Below are 25531 nucleotides of genomic sequence, written 5' to 3'. Positions count from 1 at the left end.
GAACACAGACCGGCTGAACGACGCTTTCATTAGATCGCTCAATTCCAGCTTGTTAGTGTTTTCAGATTATCGTCGGCGGCTCTTCCACAATGAGGAGTGAGCATGTGAGCACATGGTTGCCAGATTGCTTAAAATAAGCAAACACCGGGCAGAAAATGTATCCTTGTAACAGTGGAGCTCTGATTCTGAGATTTAAACTCTTGTTATCTGGCAACCGCTATCATTAAGCTCTCGTAGTAGAGGGGCGTAGAGCAGTTACAGGTTCCTTTTTTGGACATTCTGCGCGTTCTTTTGGGAAAGAATGCTTGAATTTGAAATATTCGATATTCCCGATATATTCCAATTTTACATAGTCGTCAAAATTATTCCGATACTATCGCTAATATTCGATATATCGCCCAGCTCTATGTATAGGTTAGCACAGTGGTTTTCAACCTGTGGGCCGCAGCCCCTTAGTGGGTCACGATGGTATTGCAGGTGGGCCACCAAATAATAATATTGTTCATATATGTAAAAATGTCTAAGTCGTAACATAATAACACCATTTCATATATACATCTAAATAAGAAAAATAAATATTAAACAGTAACTATGTTTCCACTATTCAAGCTCGCTGATTGGTTTAAGGATAAACCGCCAATTTATCTTAGATATTTTTGCTTCATATGCTACAGAACAACAGCAGCTGTGCCAGCCTGAGTTATTTTCTGCTCATTGCCAGTTCATTCAATAAAGACAGTTATTAACCCAACAATAACGGGGTGAGTTAAATTTTTTTTTGCAGTGGGCCACAAACATGTGTTTGGATGTGTGGGCCGAGAGTTGAAAAAGATTGGGAACCACTGGGTTAGTTGATAGGTTTATGTGATTTTACTTAATTGCTGCATATCTGTATTTATGTAGCACTGTGGTCCTGCGAGGCATGACATTTTGTTCCACAGTATGTCCACACAAATAACGGAATGACACTAAAACTCAACTTTACTATACATAACCTAAAGACTAACATATTGGTGCTAGACTTCATGGGGACTTTAAATCAATTTAGAACATACTCAAATATGAATCATTTCTCACAGCTCAACCTGATCCACAGTTACCAGGAAGTCTCCAAACATACACTTGATCTCCTGTTCCTGTGGCTCAAGTTTCTTTCTTTGTTAAAAGCACTCCTCAAAGTTTGTCTCATTTCAACCAATGGTGCTCTCAGTGGCATTTCCTCATGAATATGTAAAGCTCTTTAGGTGGAAGTTAAATGATCATCTTCCTCTACTGGCGCTCACAAGTATCTTCCCCCCTGATGCCACGGTGATGAATCAAATCCTATATAACTTGTTCCTGATTCTGTTGAAAGACTGTTGAAAGGCTTCAGACTTGCTCAATGTGATGCCATTTTCATAAAACCCCATGGAACATCATCGTGCACACAAAAGGAGTAAGTAATTTGTGACATGGATCACAGAAGAATGAAGTATACATTTTAAGATAACGCCAAGAAAGAAAGACAATGGTGTAAAACAGCATTTTTAGCAAAGTTTCAACCATGTTGATCAATTTTAGATGCTTTAGTTTCCTGTACCAAATATGATACAGTAGAATAGACATGGTTAGATCACACACGCATGCATAAGCCAGCCACGCATGCATAAGCCATAGAGCTATTGAGTGCTTAGTGGCTCACCTGCATGTAGTATAGTGGAAGTTGTGGTCGCTCATTTCGTTGCACTGATTTTAATATTTTGTTAGATGTAACATGGAAAGGTCATGTGAGCCATCACCTTTGGCTAACCTACCTCTGCACAACCAAGAATAGGACACTGGGTATCCAGTGCCTTGCCTTTCAGATTTAAAATGCAAAAATATAACGACAGGTTTTAGGTCACAACATTTCGTTTAACAAACAAAACAATTTCCCGAACAACCCCTGTAAGTATTTCACAGGTAAAACGAGGCATTTATTAAAAATGGCTGGTGAATGGGCCCTGTGAGGTGCCATCAAACCCCCATTCACCCCAAAATCTGCCCCAGGCTGTCCGGTTATCATATTTTCAGCAACATATAAACTAAACCCGTCTATATTAATGCGGACCTGTGTGAGAGAAAAGAAAACTGTTTCTGGTTAGGTGGTTTGTCGTTGCTCACGGCAGTGCTAACATTAGCCAGACGGAGTCTTTTCTTTTAAAAGAGCAGCAGCTGCAGCACGCGGACCAACCGTTAACATACCTGTCTCCGCCGGTCCCGTCTCTCTTGAAGTGTATCGTTTATTCCGTCCAGAAGGTATGTGTCTTGGCCTTTTGTATTGTGCGTTTTGAGCGTGTGTGTGAGAGATAGAGGCCGGCTGTGGATTACAAAAGCTCGTGCTATGCTAGTCCCAGTTAGCCGAGCGGTTAGCGACCCCACAAAACCTCCTCCACAAACAAGAGAGAAGCGTTTCTCTCCCTCTCTCGATGGTTTTCTTTCTCGTTACGTCTCTCTGGTCGCGCCGCCGGAGTGAGGTGGGCAGTAACGGGCCGTTGGCGGTGTCTCGTGCACTCGAGAGAGGGCCCCGCTCGCGCCGCGGCCTGTCGCACAATCAAAGATGGCAGAGCGCCAATCCACGAGAGCCTGACGTCACCACGTATAGGCGCTGCGCAACGTCGCGACCGAAGAAGCGCCTTTAACCAACACGTCAGACACCGCAGATGGCGCCCTTTATACTTTTTGGAAGAAGCTTGACTGGTTGTTTTGTATCATAACAAATTATGCAAATATATTCACAAAAATTCCAGAGAGTGTACATAGCAAACACCTTTTGGCATAGCTTGATATATACAATATTATATAATATTTATAATGTACATTTTTTTTAACTTATTATCAAAACAATATTTTCCATGAATAATCCAAGCTTGTATTTGTCCACAATTAACCTCTATGAGTACCTTTTTTATCTATTATAATATATTTTTGGTTGTTCGCATAACACTTAACCATTTGGCTTTGTCTCTTTTGTGCAACACAAAAGGAGATGTTTGGCAGAATGATGACACTGCTCTTTTCCATACAACAAGGCCTTAAAAAGCATCTCAAAAGTCAGTGTCAGTTTAAGATGGTTTGTGAGATTTTTTACTTTGTTCCTCACAAGTAAAATGCAGTCAGTACACGTTTTGTCATAATAAAAGGGGTCTGAACTGTGATTAGATTTTAGATCCTGTGTGAAATGTCCTATAGCGGCCTTCAAAGTGACCTAATTTTACAACTTTTATTGCCTGTCCATGATTATCCATAAGAATTGTCCTGTCAAGTGTCTATTTTATTTACATCAGTAATAATGCGCATGCATGACTCACTCTTTTATAGCTTTACTACATCCCAACTTACAATAAAATGCATTTACAATAAATTGCACTTTTTTTTAATTACTGACTGTGAGCAATCCCGTCAAATTAAATGTGGTTTCACATAGATTCACTGTTATTTTTATTGATTTATTTTTCTTATCAATAACACAACTGGCTATTTCTTAATTATAATACAGTTACATTTTGATATTACTTGAAAATAATTTAATATGCTCTCAGTGGTTTAAATCGCTTGTGTAGTGCTGAAAAAGTAGATCTATACATTTCTTTTCATTAGATCGTTTATGGTGCATACTGGTTTTCAACAACTAAAACAACTACAGACAAAACTACACTACTACAAAACCTAAATTAAAAAAATTAAACCACACATTAAAATCAGCTTTACAATAAAATCAGTTTTTCAATTGTTAAGGCACTTACTGATAAATCAAAGGAATTCTTCAAGTATAAAAATCAATATGAGCATTATTATAGAAAATTCTCAGAATGCAAGAATTTCCACACACTACTTATTTTTTTCACTGATATAGTTCAGCCTAATCAACTCTGTTATGTTTTTGATTCACATTACATGATCAGTGTGTGGTCAGTGGCGATGGTAGAAAAGCCCTGATCTTGTCCAGGAGTGATGAAGGGTCTGCTATGAGTGCATGCAGACTGGCTCTGCTGTAATACAGAGCAGACAGCAGCGCTGCAACAGACACTGAGAATATGAGTGAATGAGAGGAGCGCTGTGACTGCGGCTCTGGTGTACAGCGTGTTTTCAGGGGTTTGGTGACTCGATCCCATTGAGTCAGGATGGCCTGACGTGCACCGTCCCATTGTCCCGGTCCGTACAAACGAAACTGGTACGGGGTGCAGGGCCCAAAGATGATGTTCAGAGCCAATCTTGGGTCTGTCAGGAGCAGCTTCAGGATTGGAGGACAGACACCGACTTGTTTAGCCAACTCATCCATGTAGGGGAGGTAGTCGACCTGGATAGTGTGTCTTTGGGCGGCCACATACCTGCACGAGAGTGAGATTAAGAGTCATCAACATCCACTAAAATGACATACATTTAAATATAGAAACTGTGTGAATGCTGTGATATATGTTTATGTGATGTGTTACGTGTGGAGAACCTTTTAGCCATTGCTTCCTCTTTTGCTTTAATTTCCTTCAACATTGCACTCATTGGAGGCAGTTTGCACAGTCCTAGTGTAAAAAACAAAACAAAAAACACAATTAAGCTTTTTCTATTATAAAGAACCATGGTTCCATGGAAGTTAAATGTTCTTCATGAAACCATAAATGCCAATGAAGAACCTTTATTTTTTTAGAGTGAAGGAGTTCAGAGTCATGTTTGATACCTTTAAAAACACGTGTGGCCCATCTGGCTTGCATCTCAGAGATGGGCATAATGGCTCCCAGAGGCTGGATCAGACCAATCACGGCTAAAGTTTGGCACTCCAATCCTGGGGGATATACGTATTTGTACAGGGATACCTTGTTCTTTGAGACAGGAATTAAATGTGAAGGCAGGAAGGGGAATGAGAAAGTGTAGCCTGTGGCAAACACCACCAGATCAATGTCATCTTCAACAGTGCCATCCTCAAACACCACACTTGACCCACGAAACTCTTTAACATTTGTCTTGACTGAGACAGTACCAGACAGGATGCGGTTTGGTAAGTCATCATTGATAGTGGGATGTTGACTGAAAACTCTGCCAGATAAAAAAAAAAAAACACATGTACACACTCACTCACAAAACATCATTATTTAGCATGGAAGAGTTTGCTTAAATGAACTTCAACAGTCTTGATACTTCCAGTGTTCACAGTACCTGTGTGCAGGCTGCAGCCCATAGAGCTTGTGGTTGAACCGTTTATTGAGCTGTTCTTCTCTCCATTTGTTAAGAAATCCAACAGACAACAAACGAAAGAACCATAGTGCTCTTTTATTAAACGTCATATCTGCTGGAAAACCTTTGATTCCTACACGATTCAATATCCAAGATCCCCTTCGGGTGCTCAGATAAACCTGAAAGTAAAGACACAATTTACCCAAAATAGTAAATTCTGACATTATTTTCTTACCATAATTTTATTCTAAATCTGTCTTTTTGTCTTCTGTGGAACATGATCTGATATTTTGATGGAGGCACAGCCACCCTAGCCTTGCCCCTTAGGTACCTTTGTGCCCTTTTTGGTTAAAGTAAAATAATAAATCAAACAATGTGAATGGTGGGTATTTTGCCAAGAATAGTGTAATGCAATATGGATAAAATATACAATGTGGAATAAAGGTTTCTATAAGAGTATAATAATTCCTATACTGATGAGCCAAAATATCATAACCATCTAATATGTAATTTGTCCTCTGTGTGCTGCCAAATCAGCAACAACCCTCCAAAGCATGGACATCTATAATACCCCTGAAGGTGTCTTGTGGTGTCTGGTATCAAGATGTTAGCAGCACATTCGGTCCCATAGGTTTCGTGGTGAAGGCACCATGGATCAAACTTGTTGACCCAGCACATCCCACAGATGCTCAACTGGACTGAGATCTTGGGAATTTGGAAGCCTTGAACACTTAATCGTCTACTTCAGGTCATTCCTGAACAATGTGTGCAGTGTGTCAGGGTGCATTATCTTACAGAAAGAGGCCACTTCCACCAAGGAACACCATTGTCATAAAGAGGTGTACCTGGTCTGCAACAATCTTTAGGTAGGTAGAACTAGTTAAATATGTCAACATGAATGCACATTATCTGTGAATGTTCATTATCTGGCTCGGCTCTGTGTTCATCTTCAGTTCTCTCTTCACAGCAGTTCAGTCAGTGTACTGTTTGAGTAAATGAATTACTCCGGGATATTGGTTTGTTTGAACTCAGAGGGAGTGTCAACCACATTAAAAAAAGTTAACAGCTTAAGTAATTTGTGGATTAATGTTTCTTGGAGATGTGAACCATTTCAAACAATTCAGTTCGATTTGGTGAACTGGTTCAAAAAGATCCAGTTACATCGAATGATTCGTTCGTGAACCGGATATCACTACACTGTTGTGTTTTGAACTCTCTCACAACAGACATGGAAGAGCAGACAATAATGAATAAAGTTGTAGTTTTTGCTATTTTTGGACCAAAATCTATTTTCGATAGTCACATGGACTACTTTGATGATGTTTTTCTTACCTTTCTGGACATGGACAGTATACCGTACACACAGTTTCAATGGAGGGACTGAGAGCTCTCGGACTTAATCTAAAATAACTGTGTCCCGAAGATGAACCGAGGTCTTATGAATTTGGAACGACATGAGGGTGAGTTATTAATGACATAATTTTAAATTTTTCGGTGAACTAACCCTTTAAGAGATGATAAATTATATTTATTTTGACTGGTCATAATGTTATGGCTCATCAGAGTACACTACAGTCTTGCATTATGGTGGCATATCACCTGTTTGGCCATTCTGCTCAGCTCCACAGCAATATCTCCTCCAGAGTTGCCAATGCCAATCACAACTACCCTCTTCCCTCTCCATTCTTCAGGGTTTTTGTAGTCACGGCTGTGGAAGTATTTCCCCTTAAATGTGTTTATTCCTAAAGAGAGGATATGAATAAGAAGCCTTTACATTCAATCTACTAGTTAACAGATAATTAATACTGCACAAGCTAACTGACATATGCTGATTCTGCAGCCAATGAGCTTGCTTGTACAATATTTACAGTCTTTGGTTTATTGTTTGCTGTAAGCTGGCCCTGTAACTAGAGTTCTTCTGAAACCCCCCCACCTCCCTAGCTCCACCTGTCTTGATCTACCTTTTTGTGCATCTCCAGCATGTGATTTCAGATCAGGGTTGCAAGGCTTTCAAAAAAATCCTGCCTACTTGCTTCTCAAAACTAGTCCAAAACTAGCCCAATCGCATTTCCAGGATTTTCCCCGATAAAAATTGCATTGTTAAAATACACATTTTTTGGCAGGGTTGCCTTAAAATTAGCATTTTAGGGGCTATACATCACGTTATTGGTAATGGGGTCACTTCAACCTACGGACATGAAAAACAACCGCGGACTTGGCAACACTGGTTCAGGTGGAGCAGTATTTACTACATAGAGCCATAGTCCACCAACAAGCTACACAAAATCGCTTTCAAAAGCGCACCATTCACGTGCTGGAGATATACTACTAATCACAGGAGTGCCTTTAATGACAAGATTCGCATGAAAATCGCATTCGATTTTTTGCACAGTCCTAGTGCAGCAGCAGCATGCCAAATATCCTAAGAGTTTTCATGACTGCAATTCAGCCATATGTAAAGCAACAATTAATATACAACTTATATGTCATTGCATATGCATACCTGAAATATTGATGTTTAATTGTTCTTTGCAAACTCTGTAAACTTACTTGTCATAAATAATATTTATATTCAACATAAAAGTGAGAGAAACTTTTCTCTTACTGTTACACCAGAGTTCACTGACATTATGTTGTTGCTCTTTGCACATAGACCCTGTTTGCTTAGTCATCACATTTGCTGCACCTGGAAAGTCCCGTAGAGGGAGATGAGGGTGACAGTGGTGTCCGGTGCAGACCATCACAGCATCAAACACCTGCTTCTCTCTCCGACCATCTTTGGCCTCTGTCTCTACATCCCACTGTCCAGAGTGAGGGAAGTCTGGCCTTGGTGTAACATGAAGAACTTTTGTCTAGAAAACATGAACTTGTGAAGTCAAGAGCAAATGAGACAGTATATTCCTAACTTCACAGTTTGTGTCATCAGTTCTGACCTGGAAGCGGATGTGGCGCTTGAGCTGGAAGTGGTCAGCGTACATGTGGAAGTAGTCCATGATGAGGGAGTGGTGCATGTAGTTTGGGAAGTGGGCAGGAATGGGGAAATCACTGAAACACATCATCTCCTTTGAAGTGTTGATAATCAAAGAGTGGTAAATGCTCGCACGATCTGGATCTGGATTTTCCTAAGATGGAAAGACAACCAAACTGGATCATTTTCTTGCAACATGTTCCTTCTTTTCTTCAAAGGATCCAATCATACAGACATGTCTCACCTTAAACCTCCAGAGTCCTCCAATGTCATCACTGGTCTCGAAACACACTGGCTCCAGACCTTCATCCAGGCAGCATTTGATGCAGGCCAGCCCAGAGGTTCCTCCTCCAATCACAGCAACACGTTTAGCCATGATGATCCACAACAGTCAGACTTTGAGCAGATGCAAGTGGTAGAAATAAATATGAGATTTAAAATATTTCTTATATGTCAAACATCTCAATAGTTGTTGGGAAGATAGACTGTTGGACTGGACAAGATTAAGCAATGGTTAGCTGATAGATGATTGCCGTGGACAAGATCCTAAGTGATTATGCTTGTATGAGGAAGAGTTGGGGATGTAGGAGGATAAGCACACGTCTGTGCAACAAACTAAGATGAGTACAGATTAATTTATATATCAAATTTAATTGTAATGAGAGAAGTTCCATTCAGCTAAGCACCAGCTGATGCTGGCTCTCACACCGTGGTCTGCCTGAAACTGCCCTTGTGCTCCATTCCTCACTACATTTATGTGGTGAAAAGCTGAGTAATAAGTAATAAGACTGTACATTATCCCATTGACTGTCTTGTTTGAACTTTGTTCATCTAGAAAACTGCTTGCTATAGGAACTGTTTTTCTTCATGGAAGCTTTACATCTACTTTAATTAGTCCACACATTAAAAGAAGAATATTAAAACATGATTTAAAGTGAAACCTTTAATTTGATATTAGAAAACGTGTTAGTATGCAGCCTTTTATTTAATTGATTATATATATATATATATATATATATATATATATATATATATATATATATATATATATATATATATATATATATATATATACTTTGAATTAATGTGGTAAAGCAGGTGCACATTCATTACAATTAATTACACTTCTTCTATTTTTTTTTTTTTTTTTTTTGACAAGGGAACCCAAGCATAATGCAGTGTGAAAGAGGCAATAGTGGTCCGTTATTGTTCTTATGTAAGCATTTGTGTAGCCTAAGGTACGCAAAGATAGACTTCAAACGAGTAGATAATCGTTGCATGCCTTATCGTGCGGTCCACATAAAATACCGTGTTATGTCACCAAATATGGAAATATATATAGCGAAATCTTCTGCAATCAATTTGGATATATTAACAGATAAGTAAACAAATTAAATAATTCAAAAAAGTAATAACTATATTTTGCCAGACGAAAATACAGTTATATTAGTTGCATATATAATTGCATTATTTACAACGTGTTTTAGCAGTAGTCAATCAGAATATGGTTACGCAGTTGTAGGCTACACCTTCGCAGATCTTCCCGTTGTTTCCAGACTACGGCTGTAACGAGAATAAAGGTTATTCGTTGATATCAGGAGATTTGGCGGACCAAATCAAAGGACCAAACGTCCACCTATACTTTTTCAGGAATGACAAACGCGAAAGTAAAAAATTATTCGAGTGAATCCGCTAAATTTGTGAGCGAGTCATTCCTATGATTGACAGTGATGACGGGGACAAATCATCTGATCATTTGATGACAAAACATTATTATTTATTATAACATGCAGGAAATAATATTTTATACAAATAGCTTCCAACAAAATCTTAATAAAGAGTCTAAATAATAGGCTCTATAAGAAAAAATATGTTTGTGGCATATCTTACCAGTGTGAAGCAGTGAGGGGAAAAACGTGTAATGATCACTTCAAAGTAATGTGAAGCCTTCCCCAGACCTCTGGGTTAAAAAGGGGGCAGGGATTCATTAAACTGTCACCTCGGTCCAATGTTCAACTACATCATGTTTACATTTACTTCTAGAGATTTAGTTTTAGAAGACATCTAATCACTAGAGTCCGGTTAAATCATATTCACACACATCCACAGATCCACCACACAGGGATCTAAGGGTTACGCAGCATGGCACAAAATTTTTATTTTGTTTATATATGTAGGACACATCTACATGATAATTGGAAAAAATAGATGAGAGGGTGAATCATTTTTAAATGTTTTTGTGTTTGCTTTCAAATGTGAATTTTCTCTTGGGAACACACATTTTTCAAACAAATTCAGATGCATAGAAGTAATATTTCTCCACCCAGCCAGGTAATATTTTATTCTGTTACCTAGTGGGGCTCTGTAGTTTCTTCATTCAAGTTAATATCACATTGCTCAACATACTGGATCTCACACAAAAGTGAACTAAGCATGCTTTATACATGTCAAGAGTGCACTGATAAGAGCAATAAACAAACACCAAGTCAGCGAAATATATTCTGTTCATTAGTGCTCATCAAACCCATCTTGAGTTGGTGAAACTGTACAATGCCATACAAACATGCATGCATAATTTCATAGTAACTTTGATGTCATGTATTATTAATCAAATATATTTGTAATTGTACATTTGTGATGATGAAGATGAAATTTAGTAGCCCTAGATTAATTCTGAGTAATAATGTGGTTCAAATTAAAGGCTTCAATAGGAGTATAATAATTTATACACTTTAACTGTATACTGAAGTTGTGGCATATCACCTGTTTGGCCATTCTGCTCAGCTCCACAGCAATATCTCCTCCAGAGTTGCCAATGCCAATCACTACTACCCTCTTCCCTCTCCATTCTTCAGGGTTTTTGTAGTCACGGCTGTGGAAGTATTTCCCCTTAAATGTGTTTATTCCTAAAGAGAGGATTTGATTGAGGCCTAATGACTCTTGTACAGCTAAGTTTACTATGCCTTTATTGACCTTATGTTGTTACACTTTGCACATAGACCCTGTTTGCTTAGTCATCACATATGCTGCACCTGGAAAGTCCTGTAGAGGGAGATCAGGGTGATAGAAAAATAAGATTTAAAGTAATAGTTTATAAAAATGGTCATCAACGCATGCACTTGAAGTTCTGAACTCATATAATTTTTCCAGAAGCATGAAACCATCCACCGGTGTTATTTTCATCACATCTCATTATGCAGTGTTTGATAGCTTTCTGTTGTCGAAATTACATTATTTCAGTCATGCAATGTCATAGAATTTTATTACACACAATAAAATAATACACACTTATCTCGCATAAATTTACAAACTGAAATTGATGCAGAGGAAATGTTCTGTTCACAATGTGATATTTATCTTTTTATCTCAAGGTTAAAGAATCCAGTACATTAACATGCATTATGATTAGGGTATGTAGTAATTTGCCAAATCTTGATATTAATAACTGCCTGGCTTGCATTTACACCTTCCATCCCTGTGTTTTACCCTTTCAAAATGAAAAATGCTACACATTACATATGCATATTTTCTTATATAAATTCACATTTATTTGATGCTGCATTGTTGAAAAATGTGTGTTAAGCACTTCCAGACAGACACGGGTCATGAATCAAGAAGAAAATGGAGAGTATTCCAGGGGAATTATTCATAGGATAACCACAAGACCCTTTAGTTTTGGTGTTTTTCGCACCGCGGGAGCAGAATAAAAATGGAAGAGCCAAGAAAAGAAGAAGAAAAAAAGACAGGATGCAAAAAGTTTAGTTTAATAAAAGGACTTGTCAAATAAGTTATTGTCATACAATACTGTCACTATGAAAATAACAAGCGTTACAATATTTCACAATGACACATTTAATTGTAGTTGCAATAATTGAAACCTTTCAAATCAAAATCAATCCAGTAGATTTCAGGTGTTTGTCATCACTAGTGCATGTATATGTATTTGTGAACTCGACATACTAAAGCGCTGACCCGAACATAGGGAAATATAGAGAATCCGATTTGGACAAACAAGCAGCTCTGTCATGTTAGGTAAACACATACAACTGTATCAATTGGGATTATAAAGTTACCTTTGTGAAACGGGCTAAAGTAAGGTGATCATTTTGAACACTTGCCTGGTCATGTACTTGCTCAAATATCGATTTCAGATCATTTTTAACTAGAAAATAATAATAATTACGGACTGAAGCTTTAAATCCCAATATCCCACTGTATCCCTATTCAACCTTTAGATATACTTTCCTTTCTACCCACACTATATCAGTATCTTACCCACATCTTCTACCTCTCTATTTACTTATCTTACATTCTCTTAATTAAACTTGTATTATTCAGAAAATGAAAAACACATTTACCATACTATTTCCTATATCTGACTCTAATATATTCTTTAATGTTAACTCTTTTCCTTCATTCTTCCATACTTCTCTTAGCATTCTTCATCAAAACCCTTACAATTAATAGTCACATGTTACAGTTTCACTCTGTCCACATCTTAATCTTATTATACTTTCCTCCCTCCTGCACTGTAACAAATTACTGTGATTTTAACTTGTGGTTAACATGGTTTCAATCCTATGAACCCATCAGTGTTGGCACTGATAATATAAAAAGGGAAAGGTTTGATTACTCAGGATGCATCATCCTTGGTACTAGACCTTTGTGGAAGTCTGACATTATGAACATGGGATAGTGCTTGGTGCATTCTCCTGTTGTGTTAACAGTTAGGCCTTTTTCAGGTTAGTCTCCCAGTTCTAAAAAAGGACATTTGATTGCACTGTTTTTCTGTGTACAAGAAGTTGTCGATTGAGTGGACACCTTATTTTGTAGTAGATTGTTCTGCTGTGGTTTGAATTTCTTTTTTTCTTTTTTTTTTAATTTTTTTTAATGTGAAGTTGGTTGTAGTTAACCATGTGGTCAGGAGTAGAAACTTTTGTGGTGTGGGTATAGTGTGATGTGAAAATCCAAAAGGACGCCGCTGGTCGTTTCTCTCCTTCTGGTCATTCCGTAACTGGTAGATTTGTGTATCTGGTTTGATTTGGATACAAAAACCAATGTGTTGAACTTTCATTTGTATTAATTGCTTAATTGTCTGTCTCTGTGTCCTTGTATAGGGCTATTATGTCCCGGTATATTCAGGGTTGGTATATTCAATGTATAGGATTTGTATCCATTTTTGGTAACTTTAAATTCTCCTTTGCTTCCATTACTTCTCTCAGTCCTATGTTCAGTAATGTTAGCTATACTATTGGCTTAGGAAGAATCCATAAGGGGTTATGTGGATATATTACTCTTGGTACACATCTATAATTGTTTATCCCACCTCCTTAATCTTCTACAACCCATCCAAAACTCTTGTTTATTAATTCCTAGTTCCCAACATGTTCCTAGTATTTTCTTTTGTTGGTATTTTTCTTTTTTTTATCTGTTGGTATTTAATAGAATACATGATGCCATGTGTCTAAACAAGATGTCCAGGACCTCCAGCAGAAATATAGGCCCACAACATCAAAAATACAGCTGTATATTTCATTGTACACATGGGGTACTTTTTATCCCTGTTTTCACCAAACCCATCTTGAGTGTTTACTGCTAAAAAGCTCATTTTTAGTTTCATCTGATCATAGAAGCCAGTCCCATTTGAAGTTCCAGTCATGTCTGATAACTGAATATGCTTTAGTTTGTTTTTGGATGAGCTAGAATAATTTTTCTTGAAACCCTCCCAAACAACATGTGTTGATGTAGGTTCTGTTTGACAATTTTTTAAAAGGTTTTCTGAACCAGAAACTCAACTATTTTCTGCAATTCTCCAGCTGTGATCCTTGGAGAGTCTTTAGCCACTCAATCTGACCTCCTCACCATGCATTAGGACGATATAGACACACGACCTCTTCCAGGCAGTTTTCTAACATTTTCTGTTGATTGGAAATTTCTAAATTATTGTCCTGATGGTGGAAATGGGAATTGTCACTGCTCTAGCTCTTAAGCACAAATGCTATTTTGGGGATTTCCGTTTTTCATTTTCCTACCTAATTTTGAATGCCTGCCTATACTAATGCTACAGTGTAAGCTCAGAAAGTTTGGTATAATTTCAAAGGAAACCCTTTGTAATTACATAAAACACTGTTGAAATTGATAAAAATGACAATATATGCTGTCTGTGTTATAATAAATAGGGAAAAAAACAAGGCACTTTTTTATTTTATTTGTGTAAACTGAAGTTTGAAATGGTATAACTCAGGCATTGAAGGGGCTGGCAACTTCAGACCAATGTCTTGTGATTCTTCCAACTGTCTGCTATTAGAGGAAAACAGAAATTTATTTTTATCCTAATCTATGAAAAAGTTATTCTATTCCAACTGAAGGAAGGAATAATACCATTTTTGTATAAAATTTTTGTCTAAATAAGTATGAAGTCATCTTTTGCACACTTGCAGTATGGAATAATGTGATCTCTGTATATTATTTGACAGAAAACACTCAGAAGTTACATAAAAAGCTGCTGTTTGTGACAAATAGTATTATTTATGTTGTTTCACATATGATGAACCATCTCAATACAATGTGCTTTTTTTGTGTGTGGGTTTTCTGAACAGTCTTTGAAAGAGAATAAATCATATTGCGCAATAGCGACATGCATAGAATTATTAAAATATCTGGTCTATCACAATCTAAAATAGAATCCACAATCTCCAGCTTCATATCGTTTCATTTATGTCTATTCTGCATCGTGTAGAGATTGAGAGACCTCGCCTGTCTCTTTCATATTTCATATTTTGATTTTTTATCAGCGTGTATGTTGGTTTCGTTTCTGACACAGCGTAAACAAGCTCCCCGAAGCTTTTGCGCGAACTTCGGAGCGTCAACAAACTAATTTATGTTTATTCCCCCAGTACTGTACGGATTACTGTACATTCACTGAGATGCGGTCAAACACTGCACAGTTATGAAAATAAACATATTAGCTTATTGCTAGCGAAGCTTCCAAGCCTCAGAATAAAGAATCAAATGTATGAAAGCGAGTAGCACGCGTATAGGCTTACCAGATGCGCGTCCTGACCTCTCCACGGCGAAGTTGGCCACCCATAACTTGTTTTATGAATATTATGCATTATAAATCCGGAGATTCGGCCATTTGTAGTTTTTCCTCGCGTGTCCTTTGTTTAGAAGCAGCCAAAGACTCAGTTTCCCAGAGACCATTGCGTCTCCACGAGCGGAAAAGAGTGGGCAGTCGCTGTCCAGTTCCAGCACCCCCGCGGTGCTGAATTCACACCTTCGATTGGAGGGAACGACTTGTGAATGACAGCAATTAGGACAAATAGCGCTTCACAAAAGAGGTCAGACGTCTATAGCAGAAGAAAGGCATTTAGACCCGTCTATATGACTTGAAGATCTTTTCAATAATACAGCCCTTGGAGCGCTTTTGCGCACTTGTACAAAACGCTTTATATCTCAGCAATGGAAGCACGCAGAAACGTAAAAATGGTCTTGTTTGAAAGAAGAGATTCTAATCTAAAAGATTATATCGAGTATATAGGTATGCGTGGCTGTTTGCGGCTGACTGAAGCGGTGCAAAATGTATAAATAATAAGGTGAGAAATTTTACATCGCGATTCTGTTGAAGATCATTCGATCTGTGATTGTCACACAATAAAATGATCTACATCATCAGATTCCTGAGAATGAGAGCTTTCTTGTGATATATGACTTGACTGTTTTGTGAAAAATATTTTAAATACACATTCTTACGAAAACGTATTCGCAATCGTTAGATGGAAATTTATGGGGGGGGGAAATATATTTCTTAGCTTAATTTGACTACTTTATGTATCATAAAACCCCAATTAATGGTATTCTTTGTAAAGAAAACACTCTAAGCTTTCAAATGAACCCATTTTTGGGCAAATGCCATATAAGGAAGGATATGCAAATGAGACACAAACATCTGGCATGCTATTTTCGGACCCGGTACCGGGTCTGCAGAGTTTAAGCCACTTCACCAATTTGTGAAGCTCAATCATCTTTTGCTGCACATCAGAAATATATTCTTTGGTTTTTCTGATTGTGATGGATGATTAAGGGCATTTGGGTTTTGTTTTCCCTGCACTTTATATTTCTGTTTAATTTCATGTTTATAATCATGCTGGAGTGCTCAAAATTGTGAATATGAATGGGAATATACTTCAGAGATATTTTACTCATAAGAATTTCTAGGGGTGCCAAGAATTGTGTCCAACGAGAATTTGAGAAAAACATTAATTTCATAATGATATTTCCCCTCCGTTTTAAATTCTTATTATCCAATGAAAGGATACATTCTTGTGAATTGTTTTAAATAAAAAATCAAAAGGATTAACAATGCAGATGAATTTTCACAGCCTTTTTTTTATCATATTTGCCAAGGGTGCCAATATTTGTGGGCATGACTGTAAATGTACTTTCCATAAATCTATTATCCAGCCACATTCTAATTGATCTAAGAGTCTAATTGATGTCACTCGTGCCATTTCTTTATATGTTCTTAACTTCCATTCAGTCTACTTTCTTGTTAGAAAATATAATAGTTTATGACTTCTCCATATAAAACTTAAATCCCCATTTGTATGACCATTTAACTACCTCATCAACAGCCTTCTGCATTTTCCCAATATTGAACTTATTGCTTCATCCTCTGAACCACAAAACCCCATCATCTGCAAACAGTGATCTTCCAATACTCCCATCCACCTTACTTAACTTATAATTTATCATTATTATAAAAAGCATTGGACTTATTACACTTCCCTGAGGAGTGATATTTTCTATTATTCTTTGAGATGATATAGATTCTCCTTCTTTCACACTTTTTTTAAGATAGGCATTATTCCAATTAAACATATTTTTCCCTACCACCATCTCCTCCGATTCTATCATCAAACCCTCTCTCCATTACGTCACAGGCTTTTTCAATATCGAAAACAGGGCTATTACTGATTCTTTATTTGATAGAGCCTTCTTTATGTCCGCTTCCAAACACATAACCATATCCATAGTTTCTGTTCCTATCCTAAATCCAGTTTGATAAGGTGATAATACTCCTCCTTTCCCTAAAAATTAACTAGTCTGTCCATTATCATTTTCTCCATCACTTTCTCTACATGAGATGTTAGGGCTATTGGTCTATACAGAAGGTTAGCTGGCTTACTCCTTCCCTGGTTTCCTTAATGGCAATACCAGTGCCTCTTTCCAACTTTATGGTAGTAATAGCCCATTTCCCAAACTTTAATATAGAGCTCTAGTATTACTCTAAACGATTCCTCACTTAACTGCTTGATCATATAATCACTGATTTCATCTGGACTAGGAGTAGTTTCTCTCATTCTCCTCAGCGCTCGTTTTAGTTCCATCATTCCAAATGGGACATCCATTATATTATCCTTTTCCTCTCTTTTGTCCAATAGATGAAGATGCTTGTTTAATATTTCCTCCCTTTCCCTCTTAAATTCTTCAGTCAGTCTGTTTACCTCTATAAATGAATAAAAAAACATTTTTGCTTCACCAGTTTTCCTCCCCCTTCATTTAAAACAGGATATTCTATCTCCTTTATTCCATCCATCCTTCTGATCATATTCCAAACCTCTTTCATTGATGTATTTTTCCCTATTCTGTCACATATATCTCTCCAATGTTGCCTTTTTGCTCTTCTTACCACCTCTTTTGCTTGTTCTCTCTTATATTCCATTAAATCTTGATAGTTATGCATTCTTCTTACTTTCTAGTATGCTCTCCCTTTCCTTCTAATAGCTTCATCACACTCCTGATTCCACCATGGTACCATTTGTCTTTCTTCTTCCTTTAATCGAAGCAATATTACTTACTGCTACATTTTCTCACTTATAGCTTCTATGTCATCTCCATTTCTTACTTCTTTTGTCTAAACCAACCTCCACCGTTTTGGCATTCTCAGTCTAGTTATCTCCCTTATCTTCTCTAATTTCTTTCTATACAATTATTCATACATATTTCAATAAAAATATGAAAATGACCACTGCCTAGTACATTTCCTTAATATCTTCCAATTAATCATTCCCCCAACCTACTTTTTGTTAGTGAAATCTAACAGTGTTTCTTGACCAGTTCTCATGTCTAATGTATTTTTTTTACCTCCTCTATCATTCATACAGATCAAATTCATCTCACCCATGATCACACCTGATCCAACTTCCTTTTTTCAATGCAATTTTCTCATATTTTTCTTCTTAATATTTTAACTTTTATGATTATCAAAACTCAGTAGGAGTTATTTGGTTCACCATCAAACTTTTCTGTTTCTCCAATAAGAATACATGCTGCTTCCGCCTAAATGAGTCACTTCCTCCAAACAAGTGGATGGGTCAGATGTTGGTCTTGTATTAGTACGCCACACGTCAATGTAAAAGAGGCAGGGATTCATGTTTGTCACTTGATTTGGTCAGTGAAAAATGGAGACAAATACGACAGCAAGGTCTTGCTTTCTTTTGCCTCTTTGTTAAAATAGTATTATTTTACATTTATTATGTGGAAAAGCGGAATATTTACTTGTGTGAAAAATTACAACTGTTCTCTAAATTTTTCCACTACTATAAATAATTTTGTCATATTTGAGTGTGTGAGAGTGAATCTAAATGCTATTTAGACATGGAAATAATCACCATCTCATCTCACAATCACAAAATACCAGACCAGGCAGACTCAGGATTCTACTGTTTTATTACAAAGTACGTTGATTGATCAAAATGCTGACACTTTACTTCTGTGATGATTTTCAAAACATATTAATATTTTTCTGGAGAAACAAAAGGTAATTATGTCTGGAAATATATTTGTTTTGAGATATAAGAACAAAAAAAAAAATCTACTTGTCTTATAACATTTGACAAGGATTTAAAATATAACTCCTTATATTATTAATTATAATGAAATCCAAGAATCCGATTGAAGGGGTCATATATGATGTTGCTAAAAGAACATTGTGTATTTGGTGTAATGAAATGTGTTTATGCCGTTTAAAGGGGTCATAAGATGTGATTTAAATTTTTCCTTTATCTTTGGAGTGTTACAAGCTCTTGGTGCATAAAGAAGATCTGTAAAGTTGCAAAGACTAAAGTCTAAAATCCAAAGAAATATTCTTTATAAACGTTAAAACTCTTGCCACGCCCCCCTATAACACCTAGTTTAAACACCCCCCCACATGTCTACATCACTATGTGGAGATACTTGTGTAATGCCGCCCAAATGTTCAATAACCGCAGTTAGTGTTGAAGCATGTCAGGGAGATGCTGTGTGTATCTAGAAGAAAGTAAAAGCACTTTATTTGGCCTTCTGAAAGTAGATGCATTTAGGAATCTTTAAAATTACTTAAAAAAGAACAGCAACACATTTTATGATGACCATTTTATGAACCTAAGAGTTAATTCTGACTTTACTATGACAATCTGGCACTTCTGAATCAGCTACTGTAAGTGTGTTTTGTTATTAGTTTAAGTATTTGCTAATGACAGTTCAAATGCAGAGTTTTGAAGCTCATATGTGTGCGCATCACTGTGTGTCATGAGACTCTGTGTCCCCTTTTGGGGTTGAACTGATGCTAAAACTAAGAACATTATTAAAAGGTATTTACATTTTATTTTGAAAGATGAAAATTGTGATTATGGAAAGGAGGATCATGCTCACAATGTAGTACTTTTTTAAAGGTCTGGAACATTTTGGGATGGGACTTGGGCGCTAAACATGCTGATTGGTTGAGTTCATGCAGCATTGCAATTTCAACCACCATTTATTCGGATCATTTTCACAATATTACAGTTATAGAGTCATAAAATGTAGTTTTAAAAGTATTTCAGGCGAAAATTTTATCTGCAGTTTATAATAAAGATGCTTATTTATGTGACGCTTATTTGCTCTGATGGGTCTTTAGTGGTTAGACAAAATATAATTTGTTTTGAGTAAATCTAACAAGTAATCTTTTGTCTATTTAATTAATATGTTAAAATGAAAATAAAAAGAAGCAATGCTGTTTAATACATTTCATTGTAATGTAAGGCCTAACATTTCCCTAAACTACATTTTTACTGCTCTAAATATGTTTAAATTACGAAAGGGGTCAGTGGAGTTTGATATATTTCATTTTATTATAAATATACAGCAAGGAAAATTGCAGTTGCCAAGGCAAGCTGATTTATGTTATCAAGGACCTGCTGTTTGCAGATTTAACGGACTTGCGTCATCCCATCTGTGGGAGATCAGACTCACAAAGTCCAAACTACCGAGGATGCAAGTCCAAAATTGGTACTTTGTAATGTGAAACGCATGCAGACCTATGTCACCAGACTATCTGCCTAATCTTCACAGTATTTTAGAGCGTGGTGGAAATGCAGAAAGCAGGTCTGGGGGGAAAAAGCTCAACAAATTCCTGGTACAATTGTTCCCGGTAATTTCAGTGGAAATGTGACTGAAGTAGATTCGCTTTCACAATAAAACACACAGCATCTGCACAACATGGTGCCAGCGGCAAAAGCGAGAATACAAGGTATGCCTCCTTTCTTTGCATGAACATTTGGGTGGCCTTATGTCATTCTTCCCACACAGTGACACAGACATATGGGAGAATGTTAAAAAGAGGCGTTTTAGGAGGGCATGGACAAGTCTTAACTTTTATAAAGAATAGCTCTATGGATTTGAGAGTTTTAGTCTTTGCATCTTTACAGATCTTCTTTATGCACCAAGAGCTTGTAAGACTCAAAAGATCAAGAAAAAAAAAAAAAGAAACATTTCTTCACATGACCCCTTTAGGGAATATTTAGGTGAAAGTGCAAAACACAAAACAGAGCTACCCAAAAACAGATTGTTATATCTATGGGATCTAATCACTATTCAGAAACAGTGGGACCATGTGCATTGCCAATAAAGCAATAATCAATGCAGCCCCTCCTGACAGGCCCAGCCAGAAAAATAAACTGAAGGATGGATGTTCTGGAATGGGCCTGGTCTTCATGGGTTTAGCCACACGATCCCACTGGGTAAGGATGGCCTGACGGGCACCACTCCAGTGCCCCGGTCCGTTCAGTCGAAACTGGTACGGAGAACACGGCCCGAAGAAAACCCTCAAACCAAGAGCAGGGTCCGTCAGGAGCAGTGAAGCAATGTTGGGAGAGACGCCCACTTCTTTTGCTATTGCGTCTAGGTAAGGAATGTAGTCCACCTGAAGCGCAGCCAGCTTGGGACAGGGGAAACTGAAGAGATAGTCGATTAACTCAAAATAAAACCTATCTGAGATGATCATTCAGGTGAATATGTAATTACCTCTTTAAATTCGCTTGAACATCTTTCTCAATTGCTTTATCCATCTTTTCAGCCGGAGGAAGTTGGTTCAGTCCTTGAAAAACAGGACGTTTTTTATTTTATTTACCCATAATCACATAAAAATATAATGTTTCATATGATTCTCTATATGTACTTGACCATTTTGTTTTAATGACTTATGCTTGTTCATTACCTGCAATGACCCTGGTGGCCCAGCGTGCCTGTAGTTCTACAGCTGGCATGATTGACCCTTTGGTCTGAAACAGGCCCAGGATGGCCAGTGTTGGACGTTCTAGAGATGGAGGGAAGATTCTTCTGTAGAGTTTCAGATCTCCATTAGAACCAGGGCTTAAGGAGGTGGGGAGGAAGGGGAATCTATAATCATATCCTGTGCATAAGATCACTGCATCAATCTTCTCTTCTACAGTCCCATCATCAAAGACAATCGTCGAGCCTTGGATCTTCTGCACATTTGATTTTATCACCAGTTCCCCTAACAGAATGCGACCAGGGAGGTCATCGTTTATAACAATATAGTGGTCCAGGATCCTGGAATTACAAAACAAGGGTAAAGGTCACTGTGAATCAGGAGTCATTTTTAAATGATCAGGGCTTTACTTTAATCATTAACAATGAAATGAGTATGGAAAGAGTCCTTGAGGATCATGGTTTGGCCCTTCACCTGTATACAGGCTGTAGTCCATACAGCTTGTGGTCGTATCCCTGATTTAGGATTCTCTCCCAAATCAAGTTGAGCAGAGCTCGAGGCAGGAGGCCGTAAATCAGATCTCGAACTCGTCTGACCATCATCATATCCAGAGGAAGCCCTCTATCAACCACGCGACCTATGACCCATGCACCTTTCCGGGTACTCAGGAATATCTAAGACAGTGACAAATAGGAAGACCAAAGCAAACTGAATTAGTGGATAAACTAGAGTGAATTTAGGCTTGTCAAAATAGGAGAATATTAAATGAGAACCAAAAGATATATTCAGAACTGAGGGAGTGAAATGGAGTTAAAAATAAGCCATATGGACACAGAGTTTGATCACAATGTGCACTGAGTTAGCAGGAGTACATTTAAAACTTTAAAGCTAGCCTGAAATTATGATAATCTATTCCCCCCTAATGTGACAAATCAGTGAGCATCTCAAACAAACAAACCAAAGTGAACCCAAAAAAAAGTAGGGATGTGACTTGACAGTCCATTTGGAGTTGATTGGATCGCTCCCATTTGGTAAATTTGCTGTATAATTAACTGCAATTAAAAAAAAGTTAAGTTTAAAGGTTAGTTCACCCAAAAATAAAAATTGGGATGCATTTTATAAACCCCAGAGACATTTTAGGTGTATATGACTTTCTTTTTTCAGAAGAATCCAGTCAGAGTTATAGAGTCCAGAGTTCAAAATGGTCTTAGATCTTTGAAGCTCTATCCTTGTAGTCAGCGGGTGTTGCATTGCTTCAGTCCAAAAGTAACTTGAAATGAAAAGAGCGGTCTCACATGGCTCTGGGAGGAGGGGTGAACAGGGGCCTCCTGTAGAGACTCGATGCCTTTTTGTTAGAAAATATGAATATTCAAAACAATCACTACTTTGAAATCTAAAAAGAAAAAATTATAAAAAGGCAAATTCTTGTATGAAGAATACCTTTTAGATTATGAAAATGAATGCCAATTTTTCTTGTTTGATAGCTTGCAAGTTTTCTGAATTAATAATGTAATCATTAATATTACAGTAATATACGCTAATTATGATACTGAATTGTTTAAAGTTGAGTATTCAAAAAAAAAAATATATATATAGTACTGCAGTATTGCAATTCTACAATATTCTAGTATTGCAATTCTAGTATTGCAATCCTAACATAATCCATTTCTTAATTTGTCCGCTTTAGAAAATTTTATTGTTTGTTCGCTTTTTGTCTCAAATGTAATTTATTCTGAAGCATTAGTCTCATTAGTGCTCTATCGGGTATTACTTTAATCAGCATATTTGTGATATTTGCCTTAAATTGTTTGCCCTGTACACTTTTTTCACTTAACGAAGGACAATATTTTCCTTAAACCGATTAAATTACATCACCATTTACATAAAATTCTTACATTTTATCAATACATTAAGTTAGAATAATAAGACAGTATATGGCTGTTACCATTCAAATTAAATCAGTATAAACAAACAAAATCTTTCCCCTGCAGAGGAAACGGAGAAGCTACATCGAAAGTGTCATTTAGATGCATTTACTCAGACTGTTTAATGAAGATAAGAGGTTCCTTACTCAAAATTGCAAATGCATAGTTATTAGATTGTTTAAATTTTTTTGACATACAACTATGAAATGTTGGAAAAATGCAATGATTCTTTTATATATGAAATTAAACCACAAGTAGGTAGTGGCAAGTCATTGTTTTAATGAGTGAATGAATCACTGATTCAGATTCGTTCAAACAGCGGATTCATTCAATAAATGAAGCAAGTGACTGTCTTTATGAATAGCTCACAGAGTCATTGACTCATTCAAAAATGCAAAATTATTCAGTAACGGAAGACTCTTGTGTGTTGCGCGACTGTTCTGCTGTGGCATAGTTTAGAACTATCGCCGTTAGCGAAAATGGAGCAAAATTATCAATAATGGGTCTATAATTTAAGTCAGTTAATATTCTTTGTTTATTGAATTAAAGTTGTATAAAATCAATATCACATTCGCAATCATGCTGAAATCATGCTGAAAGTCAGGAAAATATGACTCTTGGTCATTTGATGTTACAAGAATTGAATAGAATATATACATGTATAGAATTTTTTTTTCTATCGTAGTATGTTTGTTCACGTTTGTTTCTTTTGTGCATGCTGTTGCGCTGCAGGAGCCTCAACTGACGCGACCGCGATACTTTCAATACATCATCCATTATTAGTCAACGTTTAAATTGAAAGTAATACATTTAGAATCATTCTCAAAGTTTCGGTGCTGCCCTAGTTATTGTTTGTTATTAAAACTTTGATCAGGTTACTTGTCCAATCGGGCAAGTACAATTCTCTTTCACTTGTCCCTTCACAAAATCCACTTGTCCTGGGCAAGCGTTAATGTTGAGCCCAGATTTAATGTAAATAATCAAGTCATCAAAACAGCACCTATCATTCAATCTCTAATCACATCATAAATTATTTTTACCCAGCCAAGAACCTAAAAATAGATTAAAGATCAATATTAGATATTACACCATTAAATCTCTCTTGCCTTCTCACATGCTCTGCTGAGCTCCACAGCAATGTCTCCACCAGAATTCCCAATCCCAACAACAACAACTCTCTTTCCAAGGTAAGGATCAGGGTCCTTATATTCCCAACTGTGAATTATTGTCCCTGGGAACGTGTCAATACCTGCAGCACACAAAATTACAGTAAAAGTTATACAATATATTAATGTGTACAAATACATATCAAATCCATTATATGTATAGAGCCATGCAGGGAATTAGTTATACACAGTGTTGAATGCTGTATTATGATGACCGATATCAGGTGAGCACCTGGGAAGTCTGAGAGGGGTTTGATGGGCTGTGTGTAGTGTCCTGCACACACTAGCACACCATCAAATACATGTGTCTCCTCTCGTCCATCTCTGCCCATGGTCACCACTTCCCACTGACCAGAGTTAGAGAAATCAGGCCTTTGTCTCACACTGCGAACTGTGGTCTGAAATACACCAAACCACATAGAGCCTGAATGCTACCTCTCATCTTTATAAAGAGAATACTCGAAACATACGATAGATCCAAAGAAAATACACACAATAATATAAACAATTATGTGAGAATCATTTTCCCAAGCACTATGTGTTCTTGAAACATCAATGTTGTCTAACAGTCCCAGGCTTGAACCTTTAAATCAGATTTGTTGAAAGGTATGTATGCCAGGACCAATAAGGTTTTAAAAAAAGTGTGCCCAATCCTGCTGCTGGTGATCGACTGTCCTGCAAAGTTCAGCTCCAACTCTAATTAAATGAACCTGCCTTTAATTTTCAATTGGTCCTGAAGACCTTAATTAGTTAC

The 25531-nt window shown here is 37.1% G+C and overlaps 3 protein-coding genes across 12 annotated transcripts in view; all 3 read right to left on the bottom strand.

The window, feature by feature from the left end:
* LOC113063053 (protein PRRC2C-like) overlaps positions 1 to 2606 on the bottom strand; it is a 34759-nt gene extending 32153 nt beyond the window's left edge. For both annotated transcript variants that reach the window (XM_026233209.1, XM_026233210.1), the window contains exon 1: positions 2224 to 2606. The gene's annotated coding sequence lies outside the window, so the exon portion shown is untranslated. The remainder of the gene's footprint in view (positions 1 to 2223) is intronic.
* Positions 2607 to 3604: 998 nt separating this feature from the next.
* LOC113063050 (dimethylaniline monooxygenase [N-oxide-forming] 5-like) overlaps positions 3605 to 25531 on the bottom strand; it is a 44981-nt gene continuing 23054 nt past the window's right edge. Inside the window, exons 1-9 of one of the 3 annotated variants that reach the window (XM_026233196.1) lie at positions 10046 to 10118; positions 8400 to 8551; positions 8121 to 8309; positions 7793 to 8039; positions 6787 to 6929; positions 5170 to 5366; positions 4694 to 5049; positions 4466 to 4538; positions 3605 to 4349 (exon numbers count right to left, since the gene is read on the bottom strand). In XM_026233196.1, coding sequence (XP_026088981.1) covers positions 3920 to 4349; positions 4466 to 4538; positions 4694 to 5049; positions 5170 to 5366; positions 6787 to 6929; positions 7793 to 8039; positions 8121 to 8309; positions 8400 to 8531 — 1767 coding nt within the window. In that variant the 5' untranslated portion in view covers positions 8532 to 8551; positions 10046 to 10118 and the 3' untranslated portion in view covers positions 3605 to 3919. Of the gene's footprint in view, positions 4350 to 4465; positions 4539 to 4693; positions 5050 to 5169; positions 5367 to 6786; positions 6930 to 7792; positions 8040 to 8120; positions 8310 to 8399; positions 8552 to 10045; positions 10119 to 25531 lie in introns of those variants that run through there. The other 2 variants (XM_026233200.1, XM_026233199.1) reach the window with 2 other exon arrangements.
* LOC113063051 (dimethylaniline monooxygenase [N-oxide-forming] 5) overlaps positions 18864 to 25531 on the bottom strand; it is a 61706-nt gene continuing 55038 nt past the window's right edge. For 4 of the 7 annotated variants that reach the window (XM_026233203.1, XM_026233208.1, XM_026233202.1 and 1 more), the window contains 6 exons: positions 25010 to 25175; positions 24718 to 24860; positions 22161 to 22360; positions 21672 to 22027; positions 21479 to 21551; positions 18864 to 21408 (listed from right to left, as the gene is read on the bottom strand). In XM_026233203.1, the coding sequence (XP_026088988.1) occupies positions 21039 to 21408; positions 21479 to 21551; positions 21672 to 22027; positions 22161 to 22360; positions 24718 to 24860; positions 25010 to 25175 (1308 nt within the window). In that variant the 3' untranslated portion in view covers positions 18864 to 21038. The remainder of the gene's footprint in view (positions 21409 to 21478; positions 21552 to 21671; positions 22028 to 22160; positions 22361 to 24717; positions 24861 to 25009; positions 25176 to 25531) is intronic. The other 3 variants (XM_026233205.1, XM_026233204.1, XM_026233206.1) reach the window with 1 other exon arrangement.

Source organism: Carassius auratus, chromosome 45, assembly GCF_003368295.1.
Source record: "Carassius auratus strain Wakin chromosome 45, ASM336829v1, whole genome shotgun sequence".
Lineage (NCBI taxonomy): Eukaryota > Metazoa > Chordata > Actinopteri > Cypriniformes > Cyprinidae > Carassius > Carassius auratus.
Note: the sequence above shows the minus strand (reverse complement) of the source record. Positions and strands in the feature narration are given on the sequence as shown.